A 21426-nucleotide genomic window follows, 5' to 3' on the forward strand; every position below is an offset into this window, starting at 1 on the left:
GTGCCCCATGTAGTAGTTTAGATGACCTTTTCTTTTGTATTGTCAATATTTGTATTGTATCATGTCAAAACCATGCAGGAAGTAGATCCTAAAAGCTGACCTACATTCAGGGATGTGTGGGTTTATTTCTTATCCACCCTCTTCTCCTAGTGTCATTTTAACCAGAATCAGTTCCTTGATGCAATTTCATCACACAAGTGCTTTTCTCCCTCTGTGAGGAACTTAGAGGGATTGGCGTGGGGCAAGAATGAGCTTCCAAGGAAAGGGGGAAGCTTCCCCAGCAGTTCAGGGTGTGCCCACTTACCTTACATGTAAGTGTGACACATGGGTATAGTTTTGCCACAGAATACTTCTGTGGAGTATTAAATTTCTTTATTTAAACATCTGCTTTTGGTTTTTTGCAGCTAATCTTAAAAAAATTTGCAAGGCTGTTGTTGATGCTCTGACTGATGAGGAGAGAGTGAAGGCCTTTGCACCCATTCAAGAAATGCTGACCTTTGTTCAGTTTGCTAATGATGAATGTGACTATGGAATGGGGTACGAGCTAGGCATGGACCTGTTTTGCTATGGGTCACATGTGAGTACTACAACAATCATACTTCACAAAATTATGCATGTTTTTTTACATAGGCTAGAGGTTGTTCTGCTGTAGATTAAGTATCCCTTGGAATTGTAGAGGTCTACAAGAATATTCTTAATTCATGAAGACTGTTAAAAAGTCGCACATCATTCAACATCGAATTTAAAATTGTGTGTATGAAAGCCCAATCCTGGAGTCCAGAAGCAGAGTGTAAAGTGCCTGATCCAAATGCAATAAATAGCTGGAGTCCCCTGTCCCCAGCTACTTGTATAGGGACTCATATGCACCCAGATCAAGAAACAGCCTGATGTTTGCAGTAACCCCAGCTGGAAGAATGTGAACCCAGGTCAGCTGCCTGGCTGTACTGCAGAGACCACCTCCCACCTGGAGTCTCTTCCCTAGTTCTCTGCTAACAGTGAATATCATCAGTAAGGGGATTGAATTAATAGCACTTATAACACATAAAAATCATACTTAATGCTTCTTGTTCTGTATTAGCTACTGGCCTGTTGATGAAAAGGGTCATGACTAATCAGTCCATGGCTAGAAAATAACACATGAAGTTTCAACATCAACCTAATAGGAATGGATCATCATAGGAACACCCCTGCCAAACAGCTGCTTCTAGCAAAACTAGTATTGGCTAAGTGGTGCTCCAGAGTATCATGGGAAAGATAAGTTTTTCAATACTAAATGTAGGCCCAAAAGAGCTGTGCTGAGCACTGGTTAAAATATTCAGCCATTGAAATGTATGAAAACTGACTGCTCTTGCCATACACTGGTTAATTGCTAATGTCTTTCTTAGGTTTCATGCTCTGCTCTCTTAAGTTCCATACAGCATCTGAAAATGTGTGGTATTTTCTTTTGGTATCCTGCTCATTTAGAACCCTTCTTTCAGAGACTAGGCTGCTTCAGCTGCTTAAATCCTTCCTACAACTGGAAGGGCAGTGAAGGAAATGGTTCCTCCAATTCTTCTGAGTAGGTGGAGGCAAATACTCATCTTCCATGCTTTGTGCTTCTCAGCACATGAGACTAATCACTGACAAAGTCCTGCAGTGAAAAATTGTGTTCACAGTACTGTCATGTGTCTTGTCTGTTTTATGCTGCGGCTTGAAACCTGTCACTTTGCAGCTGTATTCTAGAATTAGAAACCTTCATTTCTAGTTAAGTAAACAGAAGAAACAGTGGCTTCACACATAAGTTTTGCTCAGTATTACCCTGCCTGTCTTGGAGCTCCTACTTGGAGCTGTTTTCCAATTCTGACTGGAGCCTTTCTATGCCTCTGCTTACAGAGCTAGAGAAACACTGACACTATCTGTAGCCCAAGACACAGAAAAGAACTTGAATCTTGTCCCCTTTGTTTGAGAGATACAATGGACTTATGTTATAAATGCCAATACGATATTCCAATTAAAATAATAATTTGGTTTATTAATAAAGATCAAATCACAGAATTTTGAAACCCCACCAACAGCGGAGAAACTTGACAGAGTTTTCCCGGGAAATGCCAAGGATGAACCGTGAGATACAGAGCCTGGCAGTCTGCTATCTCCCCCAATGGTTCACAAATTTGCCCGGTTCAGGGCTTGGTTTTTATAGACTTTATTCTGCCCTTGGCAATATTTCCCTGTATTTCCCATTGTTTCCTGACTAGCTATACAAATTCGGGAGTTTCCCCGGCCAAGCAGAAAAGAGTTCTTTTCTACGGATGATGTTGCTTGATGGTCTGTGAAGGTGGCACCTGAGGTGTGAGTTGCTGGTGCCAGCTTATCTCGACAGGTCCCCTCCCGGTACTTGAGAAGGCTGCAAGCTTTCCGGGAAAAGTCTTTTGTTCCCTTCTGAATGTGTAGAATTGCATTTTATTGAAATGGTATGCTCTTGTTCACCCCTGGAAAATGTATGGTTTATCCCAAGTCTGTACCCTCTCTGCAGTATCAAGTTATCTGTAACTCTACTGGCTGGAGAATGTTACCGCGCCCCTTTGAACCTCGGTGTTAAGAGTGCTAAGGCAAGGGGTCTCGCTCTCTTTGCCCCTCTTCCCCTGGAGGCCTCCGTAGGCTCCCCTTCCCCCCTTCCCCTTCCCCCCTTCCCCTTCCCCCCTTCCCTTCCCCTCTCCCTCAGTGAATAAACCCTCACCTCATCAGCACCCCACCGGCGTCTGAGTCTCTTTGCCTGCCAGCACGGGAACAACCACGACCCTAGGACCCGGGGGTCTCCCGGGGGGCACTCCCCAGGGACCCTCCCTAAATTTAAACAACATGAATGGAGGCGCCTGCTTTTTCAGGGTTGTTAGTTTCACCATCTGCTGCAAAATTTCCGAAAACATAGACTTTTACCTGATATAAGTTTATACAGCTTTATAATTTTCCAATTTACCATAAGAACATGAATTAATCATTTCACGTTTTTCACAATTCCCCTATTTCTCTTCTTTTATTAACTATTTAATTCGTGTTCGCATCATCCTTATCATTCTCTGATTCTATTAGTATACTTTTCTTTTGTGTTCCTTGTTCCTAGGAGAAACACCTGACCAGCGATTCCTGAACCATGTTTACCTTTCATGCTTTTTCCTCTGATCTTTCCAATTCCCATTGTTAGTGTAGGAGAACATATAACCACACGAAGGCGATCATATGTGGTTCTTTATTCAAGCGCACAGGACACAGGGGCATACAGTGCCCAAATCTTGTGTCCGAAAAATACAGAGTCGATTTGTGATTTTTATAGTTTAAATTATACACATGTTAACTAACCTCCATCCCTAGATACTGATTATCCTATTCCTTAGTTACTATCTTAAATCATACCTACGCTTCTACCCTGATCCACACTTGATTTGGTTAAAACAATGCTTCTCAATTATCCCGAGTTGCAGTCACACTTGATTCAGTCATTACAATGGCATGGAGCTGGTTGCAGAAGCTGACGCTTGTTCCAAAGCCGAGCTGCGTCAAGTTCCAGTAGTACGTTCTCTACCTTCCTCCCCCCCCCCCATACATACCTCAACTTAACCCCGTGGTTAACTTATACAGAAATTATATTTTTTTTAACCCTCCACCAACACCATGTCCTTGAGTGCCTTTGAGTGCCAGCCAGTTACTTGTGTCTTAACAGGGATAACTTTTGGAGGAGCCATATGTCACAGGGCTGGCCCTTCACCGAGTGCACAGCCTGGTTCGCACTCCCTAAAGTGATCCGCAGAAGCGTCCCTCTGTCTGGCCCAGTGTCTGTTGGGTAGCAACCAACAACGGGGAAGTCCGTCTTCACCACAGCAAGGGCTTTCTGCTCGGACCCTCGGGGTGGTTCGGACGGCATACCTCCTTTTCAAAGCTCCCCACCGAGATAACTTTACTGGTTCTGCCACACACGGCACTTTATTAGTTTGACAACACTCAGTGGCTAACACTTGGGCCTTTACATCCAATTTTCCCTTCAACCCCTTTTTGTATATTGAATACCACCCGGGGGAATCTGGTTCTATCAATCCCAGACGTGTGGCACAGTCTAAGAATCTCATGGTCAAAATCTGTTCTTCCTCAGAACACTTGTGGCATAGCCCCAGTGGTCTCCACCCCCACTTGCAGTGCACCACCCAAATTTCAAGACAATAATTGCATTTGAAATGGATATAGGAATTGCAGGGGCATCCAGGTTCAGAGCAGCGAATGGATATTTCTTCTGCCATTTGCTACAGAGGTATTTCTTCACTTTCTGGTCTCCTGGGGGTGGAGTTCCTTCTCCTTTAATTTCTGGAGCCCCAGATTCACCTTTCCTGATGTTCCTTTGCTCCAGCACCTGTTAAAAACAAACAGGGGAACCCTCCAACTGAGGGGTTAGCACAGACTACGCCTTTGTCATATGAAAAAAACCCTCCCTTTTCCAGAATCTATCTGATTGTATAAATCAACATCTTGAAGCTTTACCATAGCTTGCTTCAGATTAAATTTATCAATTAAGATCTAGGTATAATGTAAATTTAAATTTGGATATTACTTTTGAAAAAAATCTTCAGGAATGCATTTCAGGAGGAAAATCTGCTACGACTATTATTCAGACAATCTGAATATTTGAATGAGTTTTTCTAGTTCATAAGTCACTCATCATCTCTATACAAAACAATTCACCACACAATTCTTCATACAACTCAAAATCTTCCTTTCATGCATGAATGATTTAATTCCTTACCTAGAATTTAAAGAACTCAATACAAAATTCAAAAAAATCTTCTTTTTGTACTGTTACAAGGAGAAATTAAAATTAACAGAAAGAGAATTCTACCTCCTATTGAATGAGGTTTATACTGAAACAGACAAACAATTCCTTTTATATTCTACCAATACCTCTGACAATGTCCACTGGGTATATAGCAAGTAAACAATAAACACTAAGACAACTCCAAATCCCATAGCATTAACACAGGTTTTAGCTCTTTAAAGAAAAATTCAGTTAAAAAAATCATAGACAAGCACAAACAATTCGGGCTTATTTCAAGAATCAAACTCAGCACATTCAGAGTGATTTGGTATACAGACAAACATTCATAAAACCCAGTATCCTACAATGCTCTGTGACAACAGCAGTTTCCAGGACAATCAGCTGTTAAGGTTACACACATCCTCACTCAGTTTCTACAGTCTCAGTGCAATGAGTCTGCACTACTGCTAATTAACTGAACTACAAATTTATATTCCAGACCCCTACTCAGCACATTCTCAGATACACACAGCCAAAAGAAGGAAGCAAATTGAGTGAGACAATGGGACCACCTTCTGTCCCTATTTTCGATGTGCACCCTGCCATGGCCATTCTCACTCAGCCTCCAAGAAGCATCTGCCTTCACAACTGCTTCTCACCCTTGCTTCAGCCACCCCTAATGATCAGCAAAATTAACACAATTCCAGAAGTACTATCGGACCTTTCAGCTCTGCTGTTAGCTTGATGGCAACACTTCTTATTTTGGTTTGTAATTCCACTGCCTCGTAGCAATTGTGACTACACTCCTCAGATCCTCCCCAGGACAGAAACTGGGCGGGGTTTCGAGCCGCAGCAGTACGGAGTTCTAACTCCGGGGAATTTACCAGAATTGCCTCATATTTCAATAGCCGGGATTCAGTAAGCCATTTATCTGCGTTCTGCTGCAATATACTCCTAACATTGTGAGGGGTATACACTACCAAAGGGGCACCGAAAGTTACTTTCTTTGCCTCCTCTACCATCAAAGCCACGGCCACAATTGCCTGTAAGCATGTGGGCCATCCTTGGCTAACAGGATCTAATAATTTTGAAACATACCCCACCGGTTTCCTGGCTCCCGCCCACTCCTGTGTAAGAACTCCATACGCCGTGTGATTGCTAACATCCACGAAAAGCTGGAACTCCCGGTTAATATACCGGGGCAGTTCCCGTCAACTACTCGTGCAGATCCGTCTACAAACCATTTCTCACAGACAGGATCAGCTGCAGACCCCTATTTCAGCGTGGCAAGATACAATCCTGCAGCAGTAGCTGAAGTGACTTCTTCACTTCATCAGGGAGCCAATTCAAACAATCAGTGAGCAGTACAACTTAATAAAGGATAACTTTAAGCAAAATTTGTACCTAATACAAATTAAGAGAAAAACTTAAGACCTCACCCATAATCCTGGGGGAGTATTTTAACAAGACAGAAAAAACAAGGCACACCAAATAGAAGAAAATATTACAAAGAGCAGAACTTATTCCTTCACCACTTATAGAATATTCTCAGGATATATATATATATATATAATAGACAAGGGGCATCAGAGTGGTAACTTTGTTGAGGGTCTGATCTCCTTTAGCTTTTATCATAGGAAGTGGATAAAACAACAGGACTAATTCATCTGTAACAGGCATCAAAATACTTGAAAGCTTTCCAGGGCTAAGAGTCACCTTGAAACTCAGGCCCTATTAGCTATACAGCCTTTCCCAATACAGATACCAGTACGTAGGCACTACTATCTGTCACAAAGAGCTTCTACAAAATTAGCTTTTACTAACAACCAAACTTCAGCTAACCTATTTACCACTTGCTTTAGATCCAAACTGGTCAGTTTTAATTACTTTTTCCTTCAAAAAATCAAATTAATATATAATTCAATGATGCCTTCAGTGTACCATCTAAATATTTACCTACCAAAATATAGTACTAACTATTCAAATAGCTGAAACCCAGGCAACCAGTTTTATTCTATTGTATCTACCAAACACAAATGTCTTCACACACATCAGTTGTTTTTGAAGAGCAGTTTTGTCTTTTTCTCCCTGCATGTAATGCTAACAACATTCAGAAAAACACAAAACTTCCTGAGGAACATCACAGAAATAAATCCAAAGCTTAGCTATTCCTCAGCTGACAAACATTAAGAAAGAAATAAGTCTAAAATGCTTCAAACCTGGAAAATCCATTTTTGTGTATTATTACACCTAGAAACGTGGCTTGAAGAACTACAGGCAACCGCCAGCCACATGACACAGATGCTTCTCTTCACAAGTCAATTATTCACTATCCAGAAACACAAGCACTAGAACAGCTCTAAGGCCTGCACCCTCCAAAGCTAGGGGCAAACAAAAAGACACAACACCAAAGGGATAACATCAACCATCCCCTCCAAGAGATCAGCCATTAGGAAGGAAAAAATCCCAGTTTCTACCAAACAAACACACAAAAAAAATAAAGATTGCAGAGAAAAAGTTTCCAACTATTAACAGAGAGAAATCACAGCCAGTTCAATTAAGCAAAAAGATCTTTCATGCCCAGATGTGGCCTGGAAAAAAACTTCAAGGCCCGTTTCCCTCTACAGAGATTAATACTCGAGAGGAAGGAAAGAAGAAGAAAGAAGAAAAAGAAAAAAACTTTAGTTCTCAGCTCCTGTCCAGTAGGCGTAACTGTGATTAGTCCTCGGGACTACTGTGCCACGACACCACTTCGATCCAAGAACTGAATCATAAATCCTACCACTATAGTTCTAAGTTCTAGCCACCTGACTGTAACAAGCAGCTCCAACCCGAACACCACTTGATTTCAAACTGCAGCAATCATTTCAAACCCACATGAGTCACACCCATCACACTATCAACATATTTTAGTTTGCATGAAATCCTCGTGTATAGCAAGCAGGTAATTGAGAAAAAAACCTTAGACATGTGGATACTTTCCACACATAAGTACAACTTTCTTCCCACAAGGCAAGCTTTCATACCTATATTCAAAAGCATTCCTTGTATCTTTTAAATCAGTGTTACCTTTTATCTATTCCCCAATAAAGACCAAATAAATTCAGTAATTTAGCATCTGTGAATTGCCTATTAACCTCGGCTCCCAAAACCCCATCATTCATTTATACTAATTATACTAATTCCCTAACCTCTTTTCAATTTTTATTCAGACATTCACCATCTCCTATCATCCAATTAACTCAGAAGCAGAAAAGAGAAAGAAGAGAAAGGAGAAGGAAAGAAAAAAACCCTTTTAAATTTTTCCATCAGTTCTATGCAAGTCGCAGCAGAATAGAAATATTCACAAAAACACACAGCCAAAAAAACTAATACCCTTTCTAGTAAATCAGTTTTGCTCTTGATTCCTTTTCCCAATCTTTTATTCGTTCCAGCTTTACTACTCTCGTTCGGATCCTCACATTCCTGTCCTGGGTGGCTTCACGCCGTCCCTGACAGAGGATCGCCACCTGTCCCACCGCCGCCGCAAAGGGAAAGAGAAAAAAACCCCTGCCGCTTCTGTCGCCTAGCAACCGCACTCGCCTCACCGCGGGGGGGTTCTGTTTCTTTTCTCATATTAACGAAGAAGAACCCGAGAAATTCTACCGATCTTACCTGAAAAAAACCTACACAATTCCTAGGAAACTTCTAAAAAGTGTCCAGCACAAAATACAAAGGTCTACCACCACCAAAGAAAAGAGTTAGCGAGATTCCTTTTACATCCTTTTTCTATCTTTTTCTCTTTTAGTGGGCTTGCAGGAAACTTCCCATTCTGGCTTGTAAGCGTCCCAACACCACCAGTTTCTCTCTACCGCATTCCAATTTACTTTAGGTAACTTCTGCTTAGCTCCGCTGTCTAGCTTAACTGTTCTTTTTTCCATCTTTCTTCCCGGGTCACATCCGCCGCCGCAACAACTATCCCATCCCGAATCTCCCTCGGGTCCTAAATCATCCTTGGGGGTCCAGGTTTCAGCCAGGGCTCTACCTGGTGTATAATTATCTAAATTATATCTTCCCCCTTCCTTTTTCTTACCCTTCCTTCCTTTCTTTCCATAGTTTAGCGTCGGTGGCTGGGGTTCGATGTCAGGACTAGAAATGGGGACCGGGTTCCCTCTCAGGAAACCCCTTGAGCGAGAGGAGGAGGGCGGCTGCGGAGCTCGTGGTTCCGCATGGGTCTCGGATGACATTGTTAATGCCATCACCGAGGAGGCTGAAGAGGAAGCGGGGGTTGGAATAGACAGTGCTTGGGCCACCGAGCCGTGAGAGAGGCTTTTCCCATAGTCCAATTTATCCAGTATTTCCCTTTTGTCAGAATACAGTTTTAACCGTACCCAACACCATAATAAGACATATGATAATTCCTCATATTCTCTCCTTTTCTTCCTAGATACGTATTCCCACAGAGCTTCCCATGCCCATTCGTCAAAAGTACCAAACACAGGCCATATGAGATTTCTCCGTATTTCCTTCTTTCCCCAAACATTCATGCACAGATGAATCATCCGTTCTTTAGATGCCCATCTCCTAATTGGGCATTGTTGCCATCCCTGCAATATTTCTCCCAGCGGACTCTTCCGGGGGATTTCAAGAGCAGCCCCCGCTGAGGTTTCTCTTACAGAATCCTCAAGATTTGACCCCATCCTTCCCGTGGCGCAGAAGTTTTGATGGGTCGACACACACACAAATTAAATCCCGAATCTTCCGACCTCGGTGCCGTTAACTTAGTTGTCCACCAGAGGATCGATCTGGGGAGGTTCGTTTAACGGCGGGCTCGACAACCGCCACCGAAAAAATTAACCGACCCTAAGGTCGCAGTCAAGAAGGCTTACTCGTCCCTGAACTCTATTGAGACGTCCTCTTTCCTTCCAGACTCCTGGTGACCACCAACCTCCCCGTCGGGAGACACTCACACAAATCTCACAAACTCACCCGCTTCCCTGTCGATCGGCCGTGCCTCTCGCGGGACAACGGAACCGCGATCTCTAGGTCCGCTCTCGCTTCGTGATAATATCATGTCTCTTTCACACACACACACACACACACACACGTTCTCTTTCGCTTGGTCACCCCCACTCAACCACACGATACTTACGATCCGGTTTTCCTGTGTGGATTCTTTGTGCACGTAGACTTTTACGAGTGAAAAAAAACCACAGTTACCAGGGACCCTTCCCTGCTGAGTTCCCGAGCCCACCCAAGCTAGCTTGTCCTTTTTACCCCTCTGCTGTTGTGGTTTTTGGGTTCGTTTAGCCAGTAGGTTCTGCTGGACTTATCCCGATCTGCCGAGCCGCTTTTTACAGCGGGGCGCCTCCCAGTCAGATACGGGGGTCCACAGATTTTCCAAAACTGGCCCCGCTTAGGGCACCATATTGTTATAAATGCCAATACGATATTCCAATTAAAATAATAATTTGGTTTATTAATAAAGATCAAATCACAGAATTTCGAAACCCCACCAACAGCGGAGAAACTTGACAGAGTTTTCCCGGGAAATGCCAAGGATGAACCGTGAGATACAGAGCCTGGCAGTCTGCTATCTCCCCCAACGGTTCACAAATTTGCCCGGTTCGGGGCTTGGTTTTTATAGACTTTATTCTGCCCTCGGCAATATTTCCCTGTATTTCCCATTGTTTCCTGACTAGCTATACAAATTCGGGAGTTTCCCCAGCCAAGCAGAAAAGAGTTCTTTTCTTAGTTCAAATGTTAATGTCCAATTTCTATAGGTCCTTATGGTTGATGAATGATCAAGATATAGATGATGTTGCTTGATGGTCTGTGAAGGTGGCACCTGAGGTGTGAGTTGCTGGTGCCAGCTTATCTCGACAGGTCCCCTCCCGGTACTTGAGAAGGCTGCAAGCTTTCCGGGAAAAGTCTTTTGTTCCCTTCTGAATGGAGGCGCCTGCTTTTTCAGGGTTGTTAGTTTCACCATCTGCTGCAAAATTTCCTAAAACATAGACTTTTACCTGATATAAGTTTATACAGCTTTATAATTTTCCAATTTACCATAAGAACATGAATTAATCATTTCACGTTTTTCACAACTTACATGTACAATAATGATTGCAAATGCTAAATATGCTCTGATGTTTATACATCTGAAGTGCTTAAATAGTTACTGTAAGTACACTGCAATCCCCTCGACCTGGGGGGGTGGGATGAGACCAGGGACTGTGACAGGATAGGGGACTTCACCTGCAAGCTCCAGCTTGGGATGCTGTAGTGGGTGTGACGGTCATCCCTTGCACTGCTAACACTTGATTTCTCTCTCTCATTGCGGCAGCTCGGGCACCCCTGCCTGCCCTTGCTGCGGCTGGCACAGGTGACATGAGCTGTGTGATGTGTGTCACAGGTGTAGCGTGAGCATGTGCTCAGCCTCAGGGAGGGGTTGAAGGGCGCAGTGTGAATGGGGCAGAGCCAGGAGGAGGTGGAGCTGCTCCCGGAAGTAACAAAGCCACTGGGGCCGAGGGCGGCTCTTGTTTTCCCTTCTCTCCTGCAGTACTTCCACAAGACGGTGGGGCAACTGCTGCCCCGGCTTACACCCTGCTGAAGAGGAACCTCTTTGCGGAAATCATGGAGCAGCACCTGGGCAGCCGGCGGGAGGAGGACCTGGATCAGCTGGCGCCCTGACCAGGGGCTGCAGCTGGGGGGCGGCCCTGTGCGCCCAGGACCGGGCTTGTCTTTGTGTGTGTGTGGGTCTTTTTGTACTCGGTGGCGGTGTCTCCTGCGGTCAGTAAAGGTTTTCTAAGGAACGCGCTGCTTCCCGGTGCTGGCTGTCAAGGCAGGCCCGGGACGGGGAGTGGGGCTGAGGCACTGTGGGGCGGAGCTGCCCTCGGGCGGGGCTGTGGCACTGACACGCCTGCCTGGCCCTGCCCTGCAGACCGCAGGGGCCGGGCCTGGGCCGGGGCTGGTGCTCTAAGGAAGCACGGGAAGGGCGGGCCGCTGCCCAGCATTGCTGGGAGCACCTGCGGGCACCGCGCCAGGGACTCAGGCAGGGCTGGGCCTGGGTCACCGCCCGCCTGCGCCATCCGCGAACCGAGCTCAGGTCCCTGCTCCAGGTGATGGCCCTGCCCTTCTGTGTTCCCCAGTTGTGTCCCACCCCTCAGGTAAAGCATTCTCTTACTGCAGAATTCCCTTCTGAGGCAAAGCACTATCCCTGCTCCTACACTGCTGGAGCTGGCTCAAGTGGGAGGAAACTAATGGGATGAAGGAAATGCTAACTGACATTTACAAGAGAAATTAGGGAATTCCACTGCGGTTGCTAATCAGAAGAAGCCATCTCCTGTGTTAAACATTTAAAAATTAAAACCAAGTGGTTTTGTACAAGGTGTCAATTAATTGTTTTCAAGGTCCTTAGTCCCCAGTTCTGTGTTCTTGGTATTGCACTGCACTTGGAGGTTTATTCTCAGGCAACTGATTCAAGTTACAGTCCAGAAACAATGGAAAATAACATTGGCTCTTACTCAACAGCCCTGCCACCATCCGGTGACTTGACTTCCATTGCAGCAATTCACATCAGTACTAATGACAGCAATACTAATTACTACTGATAAAGATTATGGGCCACTAGCACCATGCTCAAATGTAAGGCATTCCTACTCTTTTAGGCAAAGGATTGCCAGTTATATGTTACTTTATGGTAGAAGGGAGCATTGGAGGTACTGTGTAGGTTAGAGTACTGCAAACGTATTGAGAGTTTCAAATGCACAAGGTAATCATATGCCAGTTACTTGTGTAAATTTGACAACTTCATCCCTTCACTCAGCATATTAATGTTCCAATTATTCAAGCACAAACATACAGGCACTCATTCATAGACCTAGAGTTTTGCTTTATACATAAAAAACCAGGTACTTACCATCTCATTTTCCTTTTTATACTTCAAGTACAGGAGACCTTTATATTAATGCCAGGTAAATCATACAAGTATTAAAAAAGGTAGAATCATGGAAAGGTCTGCATTGGAGAGGACCTTAAAAATTCAACTTTTTAACTGTTACTTAAATATGAACTTGGATCTGCAAAAATGAGGACCTGAGACTGGACATCCATACTCATATATTAATCTCTGATGGAGAAGGAAATCTATTACAGCAGCTGCAAAATGACTGATGTGATGTGTATCATGAAACTGGGACGGACTTTTCAGCAGGGCCTGTTGCACTAGGACAAGGAGTAATGGTTTTAACTAAAAAAAAGACTAGATTCAGACTGGATAGGGGGAAGATATGAGAGTGGTGAAATATTGAAACGGGTTGCCCAGAGGGGAGGTACATGCCTGTCCCTCAAAGCCTTCAATGGATGGGGCTCCGAGCAACCTGGTATAGTGGAAGGTGTCCCTCCCTGTTCCAACACAGGAGGGTTGGAACAAGGTGATCTTTAAGGTTCCTTCCAACCTAGGCCATTCTATGATGTGTACATCATCAACAGATGGCTTTTAGACAATAAAAGGATCATCCACTTTTAATTATTTTAAATCAAAAAGATTTTGTTTTAATTCTATAATTAAAACACAATCTTAATTTTTTATTTTGGAAAAAATACCCCTCCTAAGGCAGATGGGTTTGATGAGGTTGATTTGGCTACTGATTTCTAGCCAAATGCTAGGCAATGCAAATACTGCATCTCCTAAACTCCCTTGTTTTCATCAAATCTTACTAGTTTTGTATGTAGAATTCTTAGCTGTTAATTTTCTCTCAGGGAAAATAAATGCAAAAGTCAACACAAATTTTGTTTGTGAAAACAATGAGAAAACATGACAGAACAATAAATGGTCATACAGAAGTTTTTAATGCTTGATTAAATCATCACAGTAATGAGAATTTTTACTGTAACGATGCACAGTTCTACCACACTATTATAAATAAAAACATTAAGATCAATATTAAATACAGCTCTAGGCAACATCACAGATTAACAAAGAATGCATTGTTCATGAACCAGTATCTGAATGATTTAAAAAATAAGAAAATGCTGACACTTTCCCCCTCTTATCCACCACCTTTTTATTTTTTTAATTAGTAACTTGAGTAAGGTGCTGCAAGTTTCACGTTAGAAATTTTTTGTTGCACAGCACAGGCACACATACTTTATTAGAACTCTATGTTTATCAGAAGACATTTTAAATGTCAACAGGGAAAGCTACGCAGGTTAAGAAGAGTAAACAGATGCACAATTTCTGTGCAGCACTCACGATCCACACAGAAATGAAACACAGCAAAAGTGTGAACTGTATTTTAATTCAGACAGTCTCTAGAAATAGGTGCAAGTTAATACAGTACACACAGCAGTGTTTTACAATAACATCAGACATGGCAGAGATTTTAAAGTAATTTTTGTATGTGCAGTGAGTTTGTATTCTTCCACTGTAGAAAAAAATATCAGACAACAGAAATCAGTGTCACAGACAACTTCCTGCCTCTGTAAAGGGTCAAATCCTGCTGTTTGTGAAGTTTCCTCTTCTTCAGGCTTATGTAATGTAACAGCAAATTTTTAACAACTAGCACTGACTTCACATGGAAGAGAACAGCTGGTTGTTGCCATGCTCCCATTTTTACATAGCCCAATTCCCTGTTTCATTTCCAAACCTGTTTTTAATACAGGGCCTGATCACTGTGATCCCCCTGGCACATTTCACTTTCTACCAGTTCCAGTTGCTGCTAGAGCTGAGATGACAAAATGTAGATGGCAGTTTTTTACTAAGAAAAACCTGTTAAAATTCAACAGTGCACTTACTTAAGCACAGCCTTTTTTGTACAACTCACCAAAAGTGCTAGAATTTTGGTTCACTGTGTTATTGTATTTAAGATAAAATCATACTGAGTACTTTGTGAATAAAGATGTTTGAGGTAATTGTGATGAATACCTTAGAGATACTGAAATTGTTAGACTTCTAGTGTTTATATTCTTGCCAGTTTTGCAGTCTTGTGAGCATAATTGTTAAAAACAGAAATTACAAAACATGATTTTTGTCAGACAGATTTCCTAATTTTTTTCCTCCCAAATTTGGGCTTATAGCATATTGTCATTTTTCCTCTGCATCCAGTTCTGGTGGTGGTTTGATAAAATGAATAGGAAACAAACCAATGCACTATAATGAAGTTAGGGGTCTGTCAGTTCACCTCTGAGTGTGTGTGTGTTGCTGCTGAATTTTGAAGTCCTGCCAAAATTTCAGGTACCGGATTAAATTCTGCCCTGCTGCTCAGGTGTGACTACATATAATTTACACCTTTATATAGTTGGGAGAAGAGTCAAAAGCAATCTAATAGTTGCTTTCTCCTATTACTTTTAAAACCCTGCAGGTTTGTTGTTTTTTTTCATGAAACCCTACTATTACTGTTCCAGTTATCTGCTAGTTAAGAAAAAAGGAAATCCAAGGTAATGGCAGTGAAAGTTACATTTGAAAATGATCTTGTATGTATGTTGGATCATAAAGAAGCCATTTTCTTAAAACCCTTCATCTAGTTGTAAACATTTGCTAATCTTCCATTACTTGCAGAGGATTATGAATTATTCTATAAAATCACATAAAAAAGGTAGTTATGTGAGATATTAACTGATTCATATTTAATAGATTTTTTAAATCCATACAAATATAAATAAAGAATGGTAAAACTTCAAGAAAAATAATATAGATTTAGTGCAAATTATGAGTTACATTTCTTCCTACCATGTCAGCAGTGGAGCATCTTTTGTGGAGAAAAAAAAATAAAAATGGTCATTCTCAAATTTTACAGGGGGAAAAAAGATCTCCAGTGTTGAAGCATGCATTTTTTACCAGATAGACGTCTACAGAATTGTTCCAGCTCTTAAAGTAGTAGAATAGCAGTATTTTTTTCTTATACTGCACAACATTGGTATATATCATAGTGTGTTCAATAATATAAAAATTGCATAAGACCAGGTCACATCATTGATATTTTCTGCAGCAAAACCAGTATTTTTCTCTAAAATACTGGTTTCATAAGATTTTAGTTTTCTCATATCACGACAGCACACAGGTTGAAAGAAGTCTTGCATGGTTCTTGCAAAGTATTACCCTGTTCAATCTGGTTTTGTTGCAGTGGATCTGCACTGCCCCAAGCATTTTGTGATGTACAAACTTACACATTTAAATGGCACAAGAAAAACCTCCCTTCTTGTGATCACACCTCAGTAACTCACAGTACATCTCAATATGAGAAACAACTGCTTCAAAAGGGCACACCGATTTTAAAGAGACTTTGTTACGGCTCAGGAGAGAGAGAAATAAAGCTCTTCTGGAATGTAGAAAAGTGACGAGTAATAGTTAATACGTTTCATGAGTTAACACAACAGTTTTCAATGGTAAAAAGGGCAAGACCTTTCAGTCTCCACAAGATGGCTCAATTCAGAATGATCCCTCCAGAAACAGGGATTAATAACACATCTCTTCAATGCTGAAGTACCAGGTTGGGCTGGAGAATGGCACCACTTTGCACGGCTCACCCACTGCACTATCATGGCAGACCTGATGTCTCAGGACGCATCCAGTGCAGGACGACAGCAGCTCTCCCTTCCCACACTCCCATCAGCCTTCCTCCTTGCCACATGCTCCCCCAGACTGACTCCTGATTGCCAGCAGCACTGTTATGTAAAAACCCAGCTCATCTCTGATTTTAGACATTTTCCCCAGACTAAAGTGTTGTGCTATTCAACAAATGAACCTCCTCTTCTGTTTCCTCTCTCTCCTCAGCTATGGGTTTCAGTTGAACATTATGGAGGCGGGGTCTTGGTTTGCCATCTGGGCCGTATGACGGAGGATATCTTTTTTTGTTATAATGCCAAGGAGGCGCCTGAAAAGGATAAATGGAAGATTGATATTAATTCAAGCAGGAAAATAATGAAGCGGAACAAATTTGTAGCCAAGTCCTTTTTGTTGACAGGAATAGAGCAAAACTAAACAGCCTGATTTTCTTACTTAAACAAACATTTTATTTATCGAAATGTTGAGGAACCACCAGTTTGATAAAAGACAGCAATGCTGAGACACCATATCAGATGGTCTCTGACAGCTGTAGTCCATTTTAATGAAATATAAGTCATACAAGTAGAGCCCATTACAATTTTTATTTAACTTTTTGTTTCTACAAAAATCAAATTTTGATTAGCACATGCCAACAAAAAAGTAACAAAGAGGGACAAAGAAAAGAGAGGTATGAAAAAGAAGTGATAGTGATCCCCTTTCATAAGGGAGGCATGTTCTAACCTATCCATCAGAAGTGATGTACTTCTTGATGGCCCCAAATCAAGCAAATCAAACTCCCCTCCTTTTTTAAAGCAGAAGTCTTTCAGTGTGACACACTGGCTTAGATTGAATGTATTCACAGGAGCACACTGTACTGGCCATGAAACTTTTGTATAATAAACAACAGTTAATTAGTTTCTGGAGTTCATAGCATTAGAAAAAAATAAACCGTGAATAATAAAATCTTCATTTTCTAATTTAGATACTGTGCTCTTATGACAGGGTCTTTTAAAACTATAACTACGAAACATCAAATAGAGTGAGACTGTCCAAAAGGATAATATCACAAGAGAAGCAAAGAGTAGAATGAATGAGCTGCTACCCTTGTTATTCTGGTTAGTACATTTCAATTTGTCTTATTAAAGGATGCATGAAATATTTGTGAAATATTAGCATAAAATGAGAACATAATTAGCATGTTTTGCACATAAGCAGCTAAACATGGTGGGTATGTTTAGCAGACATGGAACTGGCAACCCATGTCCAAATTAAGACAAAGTACCACCTATCTTAGGGGTTAGTTCACAACATCATAGTTAAAACCACATCTAGACTTTGAAGTCAACAGTCAACATAGTAGCAGGCCACTTGCTGGCTGGTATCACTGCACATTTTGTAAAGAAGTACACTGACTGCTGAAAGTAACAGCAGCAGAATCACAGACTTTACATAAAATCTAATTTTGCTAAATTAGACTTTAGCAAATTTTTTTGCTAAAAAATAAGACTTTTTTAAAAAATCATGTTGATAAAGGGGGATTACAGAGATCTAATGATGCATTTAAAACATGCTTATCTTTGCTTCTCAAAAGATGTAATACTTTGCTATTTACCAGCTATTTAAAGCTGTCCAAATCAAAAAAAGAAATTAGCATATATGAAAATCTTAATTTGCATTAGGCAGAGAAAAAGTATTCCTAGCTGTGTGCCTTCCCACCGGGGGAATTCTAGAGATCAACTAGCTGGATTGATGTGATCTCAACAAGACAAGTATCAGAAAGTTTACTGTTTACTTTCCTTTAATGTTGTGACTAACAGTATGTTCACATTTACAGCTTCATTTCTACAAAAGGATTTTGCACATTATGTTTAATAGAAATTTTGAGCATAAGAAGATTTCATTGTTCAGCCGATGTTGTAAAAGCCCTGAACAGTTCACAAGTTTCATGCTTCCTGACTTCTAATGTGTCTAATTATGAGATCTGATATATCTAATCACCAAGGGTTCGACGTGCTGCTTTAGTTGCTCGAGATGCTCTAATATGTTCTTCTTTGTGATGATCCCCAAGACAATCCTGCAACAGATTATGTTATGCTAATAACTGTGTGTGAAATCAAATTTTAAAAAAGTTCTAATCAAAATAAAAAAGGATTAGAGCAAACTAAAAAAAAAACAGAAAAAAAAACCAGAAAAAAAAAGAGAATGGTTGCAGGAAAGCTAATGAGATAATTAAATGAGAATTTACTTGAAAGTCAGTAACCTTTCCCAGATTTTGCTTTTTTCCTTTTTCTCCCAAAATGCTGAACACAATTGGCTCTTCAACCACCCCAGAGCATTATGTTTCTCCTATCAGGTACATATCAGGGTAGCAAACTTTATCCCTTCACCCTAAATTCACATATTTTGGGGTTTTAAGGGCACCAAAACTAAAATCTACTTTGTATTTCCTTTGTTTATTAGTTATTTCTCCTCACACATACAGATAATCATTCACATTTTAACAAGCCACAGTAGATGAACAAAGTAACAACTGTGTAAAGTCATAGCAACTGAGGTTCAAAGCTGCCCTACAGAGCTGGGCTATCTGGTGTCCTTAGACAAATTCAGACAAATTTCTTGTTCATGACAGGACAAATCAAGAGCAATTCCCTGGAATGGATATACTGGTATAAATTTGGAGGAGTAAGGCTCAGTCTTCTCTCTGTCATCTGCACCAATTTCTGTACAATCCAATCTGGATTGGAACCAGTATGTTGATGCAAGTCTTTAAACAGGTATATTCAGTTTGCAGGAAATCTGCCAGCCAAAATATAAATTAGTCCTTAATATCCACAAGGCTATACACCATGGTTAAACACCACCAGTACTAGTATTTATGATCTGCTCTTCTTGTAATGGACAGTGTGCTTGTGGAATGTCACACAGTTGTAAAATGAAGTAGGATAAAATAAATATTAAAGCCATCCATACTTCCCGCTACTTTATCATAAAATAGTTAAACATTTATAGTAGAGCTTGACATAGCTTGGCACGATCAAGCTTTCTTTACAGAAGATTTTAGCATCAACATCAATGTTTGAGCACTCAACCACAACAGAAACTATGAAAAAAATTATCATAGTAAATATTTTTCAGTGAAGTTACTTTGATTACAATTTTCCTCCCCAAAACAAGAATAACTGCATACCCACACTAACTTCTCAGTGTCAGATCATTATGTCCTTCCCCAACCAGAAAAAGGCCTCTGGAAACACTACTTGCCATTCCATACAGACATGCATTTAAGAAACTCCCCCCCCCCAAAACAGGCAGGAGAACATTTAAATAAATTTGTTTTAAAATGCCTCTGAAAAAAAACACCAACTTGGAAGCCAATGAAATATTTAAACATCTGCCACATATAGCAGCAGTCCTTTTGCACACAGAAAAATGAAAGTCCCAGTCATTTCAGATTTCTTGTCCCACGGACATTGATCAATCCCAAACGTGAATGAGCAGACAACATTTCACTCCCCAGGTGCCTTAAAAGACGTGCTAAAGGGAAAGCAAGATACTATGGTGGTAGGAGCTTTGATGTTGCATGTCAAGTGTTTAATGCAAGAGATACAGGAAAGCAGAATGTTAAATGAACAGCTGCACAGAAAAAGATCATGTAAAAAAAACAAGGAGCAGTTTAGATAAGAGGCAATTACAGTTTCCATGCTGGGGACTGATTTATTTAGTAGATAATCACAGGACAGCAGGACAGCTCCCAATAGTCTCATTTACAAACATTCTGAATCTTAAAATCACTTTCCTGAAATATTTTGAATTGTAGAAACAAAAGTTGCAGATTGAAGTTCCAGAACTAGCAGCAGTTTAGTTGTTAGTATTCCAAAAATAAAAGCTTGGTGGTAATCGCCATCACTAGATTCCAGAAGAAGAGATACTAACTAACTGGATCATTTTCTCCTTTACTCTTTATGAACCCAGTATTTGTAGATGTTCAGTAACTGCTGATACATTGCATGTTGCCAGAACCGGGATAATAACCGGGAAATAAAGGCCTTAGACTGTGCAGTGCACAAGACTAAATTTCTGCAAGACAAGTTCTATCTCCTCCACAAGCAAGTTGCACAGACCAAGCTTGCTGAATGACAGTAAATTTTTAACAGATCATCATAAAATGACTGAAATCACCTGCCTGCTTACTTGGAATACAAGGAAGGTGAAAGAATTTCAGAGGTGCTACAGCACAGCACGTTCTTAATGAACAGCTGGGGTCCTCAGTTGCAATACCAAACTTACAGGTTCAAATACCACGATGCTGGTGTATATCCTGGTTCAAATACTCTGATCCTGGAAGTGAAAATTACTGTATCTAACAAAATGCACAGCATTGCTGCCACTTTACTCACCCATTGTGTGTTACAAGGCACTGCCTCAGACCCAGCTTCCGGAAAATATCCACCACTATTTCCATTGGTGTGTGGTCTGTCACGGTGAAAGGGCTCATATCAAGTATGCTTCTGAGCTTCAAAGGTCGAGGGCTTTCTGCTGGAAGTGATGGGGTATGCTGGGCAAAACATACCCTGGAACTCCCAACAATCCCCTCCTGCTTCTTTCTAGCACTTTCTTTAAGAAAGACAGGGAAGGGGGGAAAAACAGCAGAGGAGGAAGAATTTACATTCTTGGAGTAAGATGTTAGTGCAAACACACAGCTCAATCAACACTACCAGGCTCTCGCATGTTTCCATAGCCACTGCTTTATCCCCAGGAAGTGGTTGTGCAAAAATCACAAAAGCCATTTGCCATTCAGCTTTAGTCATTATTCAACTAATTTTCTCACTCCAATAAGTAACTTTTATTTACTATAAAGAAGTGAAAAGGCTAAAAAAATAACATAGCTCCTGAAGAAACTGCCAGGGAAAGGCCAGTCTCAATTGACAGCCCCTTGAACCTTTTCCTAATACCTGACCTAAACCTCTTTGACACAGCCTGAGGCCATTCCCTCAGGTCTTGTCAGCAGGCACCACAGGGAAAAGATCAGTGCCTGCCCCTTTTCTTCCCCTCATGAAAAAGTTGTAACTGCAGTGAGGTCTCCTCTCAGTCTCCTTTTCTCCAGGCTGAACAGACCAAGTGACCTCAG

General features: G+C 41.3%; 2 protein-coding genes across 5 annotated transcripts in view; one reads left to right on the plus strand and one right to left on the minus strand.

Annotated features, from left to right (window-relative positions):
• LOC134564939 (histone PARylation factor 1) overlaps positions 1 to 11565 on the plus strand; it is a 34509-nt gene extending 22944 nt beyond the window's left edge. The window contains 3 exon segments of the mRNA XM_063424247.1: positions 405 to 577; positions 11313 to 11343; positions 11346 to 11565. Coding sequence (XP_063280317.1) covers positions 405 to 577; positions 11313 to 11343; positions 11346 to 11443 — 302 coding nt within the window. The 3' untranslated portion in view covers positions 11444 to 11565.
• A 2019-nt stretch (positions 11566 to 13584) lies between these two features.
• Positions 13585 to 21426, minus strand: part of CLCN3 (chloride voltage-gated channel 3) — an 85900-nt gene continuing 78058 nt past the window's right edge. For 2 of the 4 annotated variants that reach the window (XM_063424296.1, XM_063424297.1), the window contains 3 exons: positions 20696 to 20912; positions 18297 to 18372; positions 13585 to 16626 (listed from right to left, as the gene is read on the minus strand). In XM_063424296.1, the coding sequence (XP_063280366.1) occupies positions 16468 to 16626; positions 18297 to 18372; positions 20696 to 20912 (452 nt within the window). In that variant the 3' untranslated portion in view covers positions 13585 to 16467. The remainder of the gene's footprint in view (positions 16627 to 18296; positions 18373 to 20695; positions 20913 to 21426) is intronic. The other 2 variants (XM_063424298.1, XM_063424299.1) reach the window with 1 other exon arrangement.

Source organism: Prinia subflava (genome assembly GCF_021018805.1).
Source record: "Prinia subflava isolate CZ2003 ecotype Zambia chromosome W unlocalized genomic scaffold, Cam_Psub_1.2 scaffold_2cwr_NEW, whole genome shotgun sequence".
NCBI lineage: Eukaryota > Metazoa > Chordata > Aves > Passeriformes > Cisticolidae > Prinia > Prinia subflava.